Source organism: Phasianus colchicus, chromosome 2 (genome assembly GCF_987193195.1).
Source record: "Phasianus colchicus chromosome 2, bPhaCol1.hap1.1, whole genome shotgun sequence".
In the NCBI taxonomy this organism is placed as follows: Eukaryota; Metazoa; Chordata; class Aves; order Galliformes; family Phasianidae; genus Phasianus; species Phasianus colchicus.
This window is the reverse complement of record NC_143437.1, coordinates 17,334,188-17,347,575: the sequence shown is the minus strand read 5'-3', so window position 1 is coordinate 17,347,575 and position 13,388 is coordinate 17,334,188. Positions and strand designations below refer to the sequence as shown.

The following is a 13,388-nucleotide window of genomic DNA, read 5'->3' as shown; positions in this document are numbered from 1 at the left end:
GGCATTAAATGAATGTAAGCACAGAGTGCTCTTAAGCCTGTCTACCTGCTGCCCATATGCTGACTTGCATACAGCCAGGAGCTGCCTGTGTAGGTGCTGTGGGAGCTGTGCATGAGAGCAGAGGGGGAGACAAATTAGATGAGCCATTAACAACAGTTTCTGCAGGACGGGATTGGCAGGGTGGTGGCAAAGAAACATATGTTAAGTGTTGCTGTTCTGTTATGTGCTTAGTGTGGTTGTCACTAAGATCTGTTTTACATGTATTATAATTTTTCTAAGATACCAATGAGCAATAATATCCAACGTCTTTGTTGTCACTGAATTCAAATGCACAGTAACCCCACCCACCACCCGAAAACATCTCATTCTTCATTGAAAAGTGTTTCTTTAAGAGCTCAGTGGTTTAAAAACAAAAAGCCTTCCCTAAAATTGAGAGGTTATAATTAATTCCTGCCATTAATAGGTGAAACTTTCAGTTTGTGTGGATAAGTGTAAGAAGACAAAATTCAGGTTTTGTCTATTTGAGTACTTGGTACTTCAAAGCTGTTGTTGTTGAGAGAGATGAGCACAGAGAGTGCAGATAATTAATGCACGTTTTGTAAATCTGAATGCAACTGTAGGTGTATTGAAGCCTACAATGTCATCCCCATCTCATCTGTTCAGTGCATGTTTAAACTGGGCAAACTCCTTTCTGACTTACACTTGGATCTTTGAGACTTGCAGATGATGTGAATCGCAGGAGAATGCAATCGTTAATTTTATAAACCTTTAGTTTTATTAGACTGGTAACACCCACAAGCATATTTCTATCAATAGAAAAAAAAGTGCAGATAGGGCAGCGGTAGGGCAAACTTCCTGCAGTGTTTTGCAGTGTGGAATCAGGGAAAATTTTCCAAGTCAGAGGGTGAGTCAGCATCCATAGCCCCATTTGCAGTAATGATTGAAGTCTTTGCTAAACATGAAAATAATGAAACGATCCTTATCCTATCAAGCCATGTTCAATGTAATGTTTACTAAAATAGGTAATTTTCTCTTCTGTTTAAGATTAGTCCCTGGTGTATGCTTCCAAAATGCCAACCATGTGGCTCTCTGTTAGGCACTGTGACTGGAAGTTGGTTGTTTTCCTTTGGAACAGTGTATTGGTTGCCCAGCCTTTGCAGAGATGGTGTCACTGATGTCCACATGTGTGTATGTCTGAATTGCCACACTGGATCAAATGAGATTGGATGACTAAAAGACATGGAACAGTTTCTAAAACATGTTCATTTTACAGAGGCTAAATGATGGAAATCCTTGACTGGGATGTATTCCATTGCTTGCCCTTGAATGATCTGCTCTGTCGTGGTACTGATAAATGTGGCAATTTCTGAAGTGAAGTGGAGCTCAAACACGCTCAAATGCTGTTCCATAGCAATAAGCATCTCTGATGGGCTCTATATGGAAAGCAGGTAGCTATACCGCATCAAGCTGAAATGTATGAATAATTGGGCAGCAGATTGGTTTTTTTGGAGTATGGCCAGAACTCCATACTTCCCGTGAAATACTTAATAATGGCAAGTAGTTAATTATTTGTTTTTCTGCAGGGTTAAATGGCAACTCCAACCACACAATACCCTAGAGCACTGCACTTCTACGCAAGGTTAGTTATAATTGGAAGAGGAAGATATTTACTAATTGATTATGCAAATCACTCAGCAGCACAGCCCACCTGTAATGCAACATGGTTTGGTTTTTTTTGCAGTTACACACTGTATTGTGTGCAGCCACCAATCTTAAGAAACTACAGTTTCTTCCATTATTTCCTATCTGTGGCTTTAGAATTGGATGACTTGAGAGCAATCCAAAAACCCAACTGACCAAACAAAAAAAAAAAAAAGAAAAAAGGAAAAAGGGAGCTTCTTTACATCCCTTCTAGTTGTGAACCTGCCTAACACTGCACTTTTAAGCTTTTCATTGTGAATGACAAATAGGAATACACTATTTTCATGAATGAAAGAAGGTATCTTCACGTAATCACTGGATCTCCATTCCTCTGGATTTAACAAAATATAAACTATTATGAAAATAAAACATTAAGAATTAGGGGGGGGTTATTTGTCTGCCTCTTTCCAGAGTGAGACTGAAACTTTTGCTGAAGAAACTTTCCTCTGATTCTGTGTGCATCATACAAATTCTCAGTCTACTTCTGGCAGGTGTAATAGAAACATATCTTAAAATTGTCATGATTTGCAGGCATAATCCCAAGTGGCCTGCCTGATAGATTGTTGTATTTGGAATTATTGATTTGGAGAAAACCTTATGCTTAATAGTTTCTGATTCATTTCAGTGCATTTAGATATTATGGAGGCATAATGAAAAATGAATTGCTTGCCAGCAAATAAAGAGCAGGGGTTTGTCTGTGGAGCTGAAGATGCTGCTGGAGAGAGAAGAAGGAAAGGAGAGAGAGGGAGAGCAGGAAATCTAAAAATGTAGCATATTTGAAGTAAATTTCTTTTACAAACTGTCATTTAGTATTCCTCCAAGACTTCTGCATTAGGTAAGGCCTGCTCAAGAGAGCCCTGCCTTAATGGTTCTGTCTTTCAAAATTACCTCCTTCTTCTGCATCTAAACGTGTTCCAGCATTATCACCAAACCTCTGCATTCAGTGAAGCTTTGAAGCCTTTTTTGGACTCCTTGTGGAATAGGGTCCACCTCATTATTCTAGTGTTTCAGTTCTCCACGTTGTTGTCTCGGATCAGTCTTCCCTTTCAGTGAAGAATCATACTCAACTTTTGAGTTGGAAGGGACCCCTAAAGGCCAGCTCCCTGCAGTGAACAGGGAGCTGTGAACTGGTTCTGTGCTGACTGCCATTTCATTATTTTGTCAAACTCCTTGCTGTTACTGACTACCAAAAGGAACAGCACAGCAAATTCACTCAGGGTTTGTTTATTTCCTCGTTTCAAGGAAATTTTGAGCTCATCTCTGTATTTGCAACACCCGTTTCCATGGTACGTTGAAAAGAGTTGTCATTCAAATCTCCTGATGCTTTTCTATCTTAAAATGACATCTGTAAGTACCGGTGCAGTGAGGCAAAGATAATTCAGGGGAGATGCACAGGATCCCAGAGTAGATCTGTGGCAGAGCTGTGAACAGAAGTACCCCTTACCTTCTCCCCCTGTGGGATGCAACCGGTGCCCATGTCAGTACCCAATTACAAACAAGCAAGTGTCTGAGCTGCACGGTCATTACCTTCCCAACAGTTTGCCCAGCTTGAGTAAATGAAGAGCTGCTCAAGAAATATTAAGTATAGAATTATAATGAGCCTTATTCCTCACAGCTGTATTATGACCCTCTCACAGTCTCTGTTATGGCACTTTCACCTAAACATCTTGTTGCTGATCTGAATCTTGACTTACAGAGTTATTACGTTAATGGGGAGAAATGCTTCACTTATAATCATGCTTTATATTTCTTTTGGTTTATTCTGGCATTTTGACTTGTCACAGTGGAATAAATTGAATTCTCTAGAATTCCTACAAAATGCCCCACTTTTGATTTTAAATGTGCTCCAGCATGATGAATGCAGCATTAGGGTGCTGGTTAGATGTAACTGGGTTTTATCCTTAGACCTCTCAGCAAATTGTGATGGTAGTCATGGACAGCTCATTTTCAGACTTCTTGTTGCTGCATGTCATATCTGTAAAATAAATGTGCGTTAACTATACAGCAGGTCTGTGCTGATCCCCCCTCAGTTACTGTTTGAACATGTCACGGAACGACTGGTGCAATCAGATACCAATTACCTGACTGCTACCTCACCTCAGTAGATACAAATACTTTCCTGGGCTGTAAATCGCCTAAAAAGGAATCACTGTTTTATTGTGTTGCCTGTCACAAGGAGCCTCTGTTCCTCGATTGTAGTCAGCAGAGGTATTAATAAAATACAGCCATAAAATTAAGAACACTCTTTGAGATCTTTGAATGAAACGTGCTGAGGACGATTACAGCTGTTTCATTTCCAAGAAAACATTATCACATATTATTATTTTATGGGCACTTTTATGCTGTGCTGTAAAAGCAGGCAGTAATTACCAGCTGATCCATCAGCTGATGCATGAAACTAAAGGACCTGTGCAAAAGCTTTCCCTCCATTAATGATGTCGAGGTAAGTGTTCCAAAACCTGCTGCAACTGAGGCAGGGCATGCTTTTCTTTAGAGTGTGCTTGATAATGAATAGTGGCTTAATAATAATAAAGATAACTCTAATTCAGAATTAATATCTGAAGTAAGTTCAACAACTGATAAGAAGAGTCTGTTGTATATGCATTAAACCTGGTGCATTGTATCTGATGCATCTCTGTGTATTAGGCAGTTAGTGACTTTTTCCATCAGGTCTAAAAATGTATTTGTTTGGAAAGTAGTTTAACATCTTTTGAACATTTGAGAATGAAGTCTAGCTGATCTAAGGGCTGAAACATGGAAAACATGCTGGAAAAGCTGCAGATGTGGTTTTACAGTATGACAGAAAGATTAATGGATTCCAGATTTCGTCTGTGGGAGTACCCCCACATCTCATTTTAATGAATTAGATCTGAAAGGAGTGTATTAGGAAGCTAGGTTCCCATATTTTCTCAGGAAGTGGAAGAAAGGGAGGCAATGAGGCCATGCTTCTATCTAGCTGCTAATAGAAAAAGAAGCATTTATTTGAACATTCGTTACAGCGTTTGAAAAAAAAAATATTTTTCAGATAATCGCCTTTGATGAGCTACGGACGGACTTCAAAAGCCCAATAGATCAGTGCAACCCAGCCCACGCAGTGAGTACAACCAGTGGTGTGCTAAGCAACAGCTACTAAACAGGAGGAGATACACGGAGCCATACGTCGAAGTATGAGTGTGGAGGGGAACACAGGGCCTGTTGTGAAGTCAGTTCTAGTTTGGTGAATTGATGTGTTGGACTAGACTTGGGAAACCAGATGGTGGTTCTTTATCCTGATAGCTTTCCTATTTGCTGAAAGAGGTAGGAAAATAATTTGGAAATTTGAAACCTAAAAGACACCTAATGTGATGCTAAAACTTTCTTTTGATTCTGTGGTACCATTTTTCCTTTTAAAAAACATTTGCTTTCTCTGCTTTCCAGCATGGCTTGATGACCTTTTCCAATACTGTCTGTAAAAATCAGTCAAAATCTTTGAGGGCGTTTGATAAGAAGTGCATTTCCTGGATGTGTTTGTCCCAGAGCAGGACTGTTCTCCTGTGCTTGAAGAGTAAATAACACATTCTGTTGTATTTGTTATGTGAAAGTTTAAATGTCACCATGAGACTGTAAACTCAGTTTTACCTAATGATCCAAAACGCAACCCAGATTGTAGCAGCAGCAGAAAGCTTTTTTTTTTTTTCCTGTGAAAACTGTAATCCAAAGTGATTTAGCTGATTCCAATTAAGCATGCCTCAGATTTGTATCACCATAACTGACAGCAGAACTTGCCCCCATAAAGTCACTGGGAATTGCTAGAGATGCTGGTTTTGCAGAAGTTAAATTCTAATATCACGTGTTGCTCAGGTACTCTATTAGGGAAAGCAGAAGAGCTACCATGTGAGCTTTGCATTTGTTTTACTCATTCAGAAATGTCTTGAGGCCAAAATCGAGTACCTGAAAATGCAAGGCCAGGTCTCTGTGGTGTAGATTGGCACCAAAGGTTAGAATCACAAACACTGACTTGAGCTTCTGACTCACAGACTTGAAACCCCTGTTTTTATTGCTACACTCAGTAACAGATGAAAAAAATAACATTGGGACTTGGAAATGAGCAGATTGTTTGACTTGCAGGCAGTACATCAGAAGTGAATACAGTTGGTTCAGATGAATAATGTTACATCTCTACAGCCAGTAATTATGATTTTGACTCACTATACTGGTAATATCTTTAATTTATAGCACCAGCTAATCTTCCACCTCTTTCCCTACTTTTCCTTAACAGAGAGAGCGGCTGAGAAATATTGAACGTATTTGCTTCCTCCTGCGAAAGGTGAGCATAAACTAGCCCAAGATTTATTAATTGGATGAGAATTAAAGCCACTGAGTGATAATCTGCCTTCATTTTCTTTTTTTAATGATCCTCACTCTCTACTGAAAGGCTGAGTTCTACAGAAGTAAAATTCATGATGACCTTGTAAGAATAGATGGAGACAAATTACATAAAGTTAACATAAGTAGAGGATTTCTGGATAAGAAATTTCAGAACATCTGCCCATTCATTTTGGAATGTGCTTTTGGAAGGTAGTGGATCATTTTGCAGTTGCAGCTTGAGATGTTAATAGTGCTATCATCTGATCATAGTGTTGTAATACAGTTTTTGATTAGGGCTTGCTGTTTGATGAATTAAACATTTTATTAGCTATATATTTAATAATTAAGTTTTTGAATTGATTGAATAGAAAAGTTGATACGGCATTTATTTTAACTCAGCCAAGCAGATACTGATGCCTCAGTTTCTGAGGAAACTGAATGAGTTCATAAACTGTAGGATTGATATGGTCATAGGTTGCACCTTTCCTCTGTAACTTGAAAGAGTCTTTCATAAACATTCATTGTTCTCCTGACCTTGTACTAATAAACTCAAAATAATCATTGTTCTTAAACACTTTACTCCCTATATTCAAGTTTCTATAAATTCACCGAGATAGTAATGGAGCCACTTAAATTATTCAGTATTTTTGCTTAAAAATGATAACACTTGAAATATGGACCACTGACTGCATCCCCTAATCAAAGTAAGAATTAAATCGAGGAGTTTTTTTTAATAAGCTGATGGCCTCATCCTTAGAGGTATGGGGAAAACCAGTGCTAAGGTTTATTTGCTTGGGATGATCCAGAGATCTAACTGTGACCACACTCAATCTATGAATTGTCATTCTCAGGTCAGAGAGAACTTGAGTCATTCCTGCTTGTCACGTTTATGAGCATGTGGTTTATAAGAGCCACACTCAAGTATTTACTTAGCAAGGGTAAGGCAGTAGGGCTGTGACAAGAAGAAACAATACTTACCACCAGTAGCTTTCCATTTCTGTCAAATTGGCACCAAGCCATTTTCAAGTTCTGTCCCAGTTTAAGAAAAATAAAACATAAAGCAACTGGTGAGTGATAATGTATTAATATATATGTAAGCCCCATAAGAGTGCTTGGTCTTCATGAGTGTTTAATTTTTATTGAGCCTCAGTCTTCATGTGAACAGCAAGATTGAGCATTTTGGCTAATTACAGACTCTGTATTCATAGGGGATTGGCTTGCTTCTGCTTCACTTAAACATTTTGTTAATTCAACCTATTCAGAGTTCTTTAGGGATGCACTTGTTTTAATTGAGAGATGATATGCAAGAAGAAGGTGGACTAACTACAGAGTCGTTAAAACTGAGTCACTAAAAATAGCTTTAGTCTGTGTAGCAGAAAGGATTCACGGCTGGAGAAAAATTCTGGCAAAAACAGTGAAGTATCAGTTGTATAGATACAGGAAAACAGCAGTGAGAATGCTATCAGCAAGCACTAAATATATCCATCATTATGACTTTGTGAGGCTGTAGGTCTGTTTCTCCTTCTACGAAGCAGCAACATATCCATTTCCCAGTGTCATTAAGTCAGAAAATTATTTCAAATGGCTTTGAATATAGTGCCATATTACTATTTATGACATTAGAACTTAATGACAAAGATCTATTGTAAATCTGTTTTCAAGAGATGATAGGCAGAGTGTAAAACTGTTGTTTCATTGTAGCCTGTTTTTTGGAAACGATTGAGTAGGCATATACTATGCTATATGAATGGTTCTAATGAGCAGAATGTTTTTAAGGATGGATTTTCAGTTTAATCTCCAGAATACTTGGAGAAGATTATTAACAAACCAGGTACATGATATGTCATCAGATGTTATAATTTAGCTGTACATTCCAAAATGGTATGAAGGATGGAATCCTTCAGCAGCCAGACATTTTCAGACATTTGCTTTGGGGAAAATGTTTTTATATCACAGCAAAAACTTAGGGAGCATGTGAAGAAGGTTTATATGGTGCTGGCATGTATACACACATGTAGAGATGCATCCATGCTTTTATGGTGCTAGAATTAGGTCTGTCCATGTTTCCCAGTCACTGGAGAAAGATTTTGTGTAAAAAAGCTATGAACCTTGCAGAGCCATGGTTACATCTCTTCTGTTCCGAAGTGTGGGATAGGAAGGACTTCCTTTCTGAAGCCAGCACAAAGTGAGGAGAATGCAGATACCTCATTTCATTCAGTTATGTGTTTGGAAGGCTTTAACTATTGATTTGTGTTGATGCGATTGTGTGATGTAAATTGTAGAATATTTAATTGTCCAGACATTGTTGTGTCATGCAAGTGTTACGTTGTTCACACAGGATATATACTGGTATTGCTGAATGCTGTGAATTCTCTATCTATGTTTTTCTTTTTTTCTCTTTTTTAAATAAATTGCCTTTGTTTCTCCAAGGATATGATTACATGATGCATTACAATGCTGTGTAGAGATGCACCAACTAGTTGTGAATGGTCTTTGTTGGCTTGGTGGAAGTAGTACCATTAGCAGTACAAAATCATACAATTCTTCAAGTTGGAAAATACGTTCAAAATCATTGAGTATAACTATCCCTACAGGATTTTTGGGTTCATTAGTGCTGCTAATGAGATAATGGGGGCATGCCATGTAACTACACCATGATTTTTGTGATTAAATCATTGAATAATAGAATGATTTGGGTTAGAAGAAACCTCAAAGATCATTTAGTTCTGTTCCCCCTGCTGCAGGCATGGCTGTCAGCCACTTGATCTAGTACTACCTCAGATTGTCCAGGGCCCCATCCAACCTGGCCTTGAATAAGTCCAGGGCTGGGGCATCCACAACCTCTCTGGGCAGCCTGTGCCAGCATCTCACCACCCCTTCCATGAAAAACTTCTCCCTGACAGCTAATCTAAATCTCCCTTCCTTCAGTATAAAACCATTCCAGTATTTTGTGAGGTTATTAAAACATATTTGATTAATGAAGGCAGCATTATTGTATAATTATAATTGCAGGTGTATTTCAAATGATCTAACTACATGGTTGATTTCTCTTGTAATTACTTATTTTAGCTCTAAGGACAATTATTTCCTACATTAGAACATGGTCTCTTTCATTAATCAACTGTTGTAAAGTCATTGCTTTACCTTTAGGGAAATTTAAATTAACTTGTGATTAGGGTTATACTTATAAGCAACAGCATCTTAATATTTGATTTAAGCAGATAAATCTTTACTAATGAGTAGAGTTGATTAAGCTTGCTTTATTCTCAGTGAATGTATTTCAGACTTGAGTTTGCTCGTGCCAGACACTGCTGAACAGTGTAAATGACCTTCCTCAAATTTTTAGCCAGTATTTGTTTTTAAACCCCATTAATCTGAAGAGTGATTTCTGAATGATGAAACTGGCAATACTTGTGAGGGAAATTAGGTATAAGACTTTTATTCATTTTCCTGCTACAGTGGAAGCATTTTAGCTAAGTTAAATTAAGCATGAAATCCATGAAACTGCAAACACAGATTTTATAGAGCTCAGTCCTTTATCTTCATTTTATTTGGTTTGATTTTGTTTGTTTGTTTGATTGCTTATTTTGGCAAGGGGTGATTGGACAGCAAATTCAGCAAGAAATCTAACTGCAGAAATCTTTGGAGCGTGCCCAAGTTGGTGAAGTGTCTGGAGCACAAGTCTGATGGGGTTTAATTGAGGGAACTGGGATTGTTCAAACTGGAGAAGAGAAGGCTCAGGAGGGACCGTATCGTGCTCTAAAGCTGCCTGAAAAGAGGTTGTGATGAGGTGGAGACCAGGATCTTCACCTAGGTAACAGTGATAGGACCAGAGGAAATGACCTCAAGTTGCATATGAGGAGGTTCAGGCTGGGTATTAGGAAAATTTCTTCTCAGAAAGAGTGGTGATGTACTGGTACAGGCTGCCCAGGGAGGTGGGGGGTCACCCTGCAGGTGTTCAAGAACTGTGGAGATGTGGCACAGAGGAAAAGGTAGAGATGAAACTGAAAGGCGTGGTAGAGATGGGTTGGTGGTTGGACTTGATGATCTTAGTGTATTTTCCAACCTTAATGATTCTATGATTTGTTTGTTATTGTACTGATGACTTCTTCCATTGTTCTGCCTCATGGCCACTGACAAGTTGGGGATAATGTGTTATATTTATAGCATGCATTTCTGGATGTATCAGTTCATTGCTTCATCACGGATTTAAGGATTTATAGATATTTGACATTCTTCTAGCTAGTTGTCAGGCTGATAGTTATTAGCAGGGTATGTCTCTAAGCCTATTGCACGGTTCATTAAAGTGCTTAATGTAAGGCTATATAAGTCAATTTAGCAATTTTGGTGGAATTTTTTTTAAGTGATGTGTAACCATCTGTGTATAAGAAGAATCATACTTTCTACAGATTTGAAAAATTGCACTGGCTGAGACTACAGCAGTAGGCCAGTTTGATGCAAAATAAATGTGTTGCAAACAGGAGCAACTTTGCCTTTTATTGTACTGTATACTACTTAAAACTTCAGAAAAGATGTGTTCATTTCTCAGTTAGCTAGATTTGAAAGAAAAAAAATCATGAAAAGCAGTTCATCACAGCCACGTTAGAGAGTTAAGTCACTTCAACCAAAGATACTTGCACTGTCTTTGCAGGGCTGATTCACACCAGGTTGTGGCATTATGCGTATGCAGCACCTCCTGTCCAGCAGTGAGCATGTCATCTTTCAAGTCCGTGTGCTTGTGCTATCTGAGAGGAAAACAGAATTATCTAGTCACAAGGTATTTTTGGAATGTGGAAATAGCAGTGGCATGCTGCTCACTGGACAAAAAGGCCTGTCTGTCCAGAGTTCTGATAAATTGCTGCTGTAACAAAGATCACAAAGGGAACAGAAAATGGCACCATGTGACACTTTCTCCATTAACAGTGAAGGTTGCAGTGATGGAGCACCTGAACTTTGTCCACTCATTAGAGACTGAGGAGTTCATCATTGTTACTGGCTTCTCAATGCATATTGTATTTCTTGATGTATCTAAAGCTGTCTCTTTTCATACAACCTCAGTACAGTGGAACTGCTGAGTTTGATTAATCATCTGGGCAGTAGGAAATCTTTCAGGAGATTCTTCCTACCAAGTGCCTGAGAGCATAAACCTTAATCAAGAGATGGTGTGGATAGCTTCTGAAGAATGAATGTAGAATTGTGTGTGTAGAAAGTCTACCTGCATACCTGCAGTATTTCCTCAAAACTTTGTCTCTCTGTGACTGAGTGTAATATAGAAGATTGCAGGCATTGCTGCCTATCAGAAAAGATAAGTAAATATTACATATTTTTAAAAATTATTTTAATAATCTCACTTGAAAAAACATAGTTCAAAACAGAGTTGGTTTATATCAGAAAACTTTCTGAACATCTCTGGATTTAGGAAGGGTTTGACCTCACGTTTGACATTTGTGCTTACCATTTGTCTCTGAGGTCAGGCAGCAACAAAACCAGATGTGATAGTCCTCTGTGGGTGCTTTCAGAGTCTCTCTTTCACACTGACAGCATGGAACAAAGTCTGTTTATTGCTCTGAGATGAGAATATTGTTGATACTCAAACATAAAGCTGTGTAGAATAGGCCCTGGACATAGTTTTGGATTTGAAGTTCTCCTAATTTAAGCACCATTTGGATAAAAACTCCGTATTGTATTGTTGGCAGTTACAGCCAAATTTGTATACATTTCTGTGGGAGTTCTTGGTGAAATTCAAAAGAGACCATAAAGGTTAAACCGAATAAAACAAGGGAGAGAAATACAGATTTTAATTAGACAATTCAACAGGTGCCTTTGTAGCACTTCACTTGTGCTAATAATATTTTACTCATCAGAAAATCATCCTTTTCTTCCCTTTGGGTTTGGACACTACTGAGAGAGGACTCACAGAGGGAGGTGAGTGGTTCATGTTTCCAAGAAGCAAGGATGCCTTTTGATCTATCTCCATTTCATCTCTAGTTTTATTAAGGTTTAAACCTTCTATTAACTGACCTGATACATGAATATGGAAGAGTTCAGTAATCTTGCTTTCTTTAGAAGTTTAAATGCGGGATCTGTTATTGACACTACAGTAGTTATTTTGCAAAAATGATGATAGAATTGGGACCAGACAGCTGGCAGTGCTTTTACTTTATGCAAAGACAGTGTCGTAAGTATTGCTTGGCTAGAGACAGGGCATCTCCTCATACTTTTTATTTTATTGTGAATATCTCAGTTTCATAATTACTCAAAAGGAATTGCTTTTGCAATAGAAGTACTGACCACAATCCCTTTTGTCATTTCTTTGCATATAACTCCCTTTCAGTAATTGTGTTTTCTGATTATCTTCATTTCCAAGTAAGGAATTGATGTGCTTATAGAAACTCTGTGCTTAGACTTGTAGTTACTTAAAGGTATTCTCAGTCTTTTGGTCTTTCTTTTCTCTGTTTTACTAGACTGTTTGGTTTGAGGTTTACTTGTATATACCACGTAATAATTATTAAAAAAAAAAAAAGATTTGAAGGGACCTGAAGAGGGTTTCTCTTACAGTCCTGTGCCCTAGAACAGCATCAGTACTCTCTTATGATTTAAAGCAAAACACATTTCCCAAGTCTGAAAATGAATTTAAAAGCAGGCCCAAATGAAGATTGCATTACATGTCGAAAAAATGACTGCAGAAATCAGAGTTGAATGTAAATAACAGTAAGGCATCCTGCCTTTTGGGTTCTGTTCAATCAATTTCTAATTACCTGTTCTCAACCTTCTTATAATCTGCTGAATATGTGAAGCAAATTTCTAATTTCTCTTTGAATCAAAGGAGATGTGCTTATGTTAATCTTTTCTTAAAATCTTGAGGAATAAGAAAACCCACCAAATTTAGAAAACACTGCACAAATGTGTACTAGAACTAAATCAAAAGGTTTCCCAGGCAATTTTGTAATAGTGCGTCTGGATTATCTTCCTCCTTTCAGATGTCTTTGCTCAGAGTTATAGTAAATCAGACTCCATATCTGTGCAACAAATGTTGTAGGGCAAGTTTCCTTCAATAAATATTTCTTTCAGAAGTTGACTTTAGTCTAAAAAACTCATTGATTTAAATGAAAACTCCCGTTAACTCAACAGATTCATGTTGCACTTTCTCTCAATTAATTTTGGAAACAGTAACAGGCTGTTACTCTAAAGGAACCACCAGAGATAGGAAGTTATGAAAACTTAAAGCACTAAAGGATGTCACTTGTTCCTGTCTGAGATAATAGATTCTGTCTATTTGATTATAGATCAAACAATTGTCCTCTGGGTTGTTTTTTCTATTCTATGAAGACCAGTCAACA

At 37.9% G+C, this 13,388-nt stretch overlaps 1 protein-coding gene across 5 annotated transcripts in view; it reads left to right on the top strand.

Moving 5' to 3' along the window:
* CNIH3 (cornichon family AMPA receptor auxiliary protein 3) overlaps nucleotides 1-13,388 on the top strand; it is a 43,860-nt gene that overhangs the window by 20,339 nt on the left and 10,133 nt on the right. For all 5 annotated transcript variants that reach the window (XM_090134994.1, XM_031596433.2, XM_090134991.1 and 2 more), the window contains exons 2-3: nucleotides 4,727-4,795; nucleotides 5,960-6,007. In XM_090134994.1, coding sequence (XP_089991120.1) covers nucleotides 4,727-4,795; nucleotides 5,960-6,007 — 117 coding nt within the window. The remainder of the gene's footprint in view (nucleotides 1-4,726; nucleotides 4,796-5,959; nucleotides 6,008-13,388) is intronic.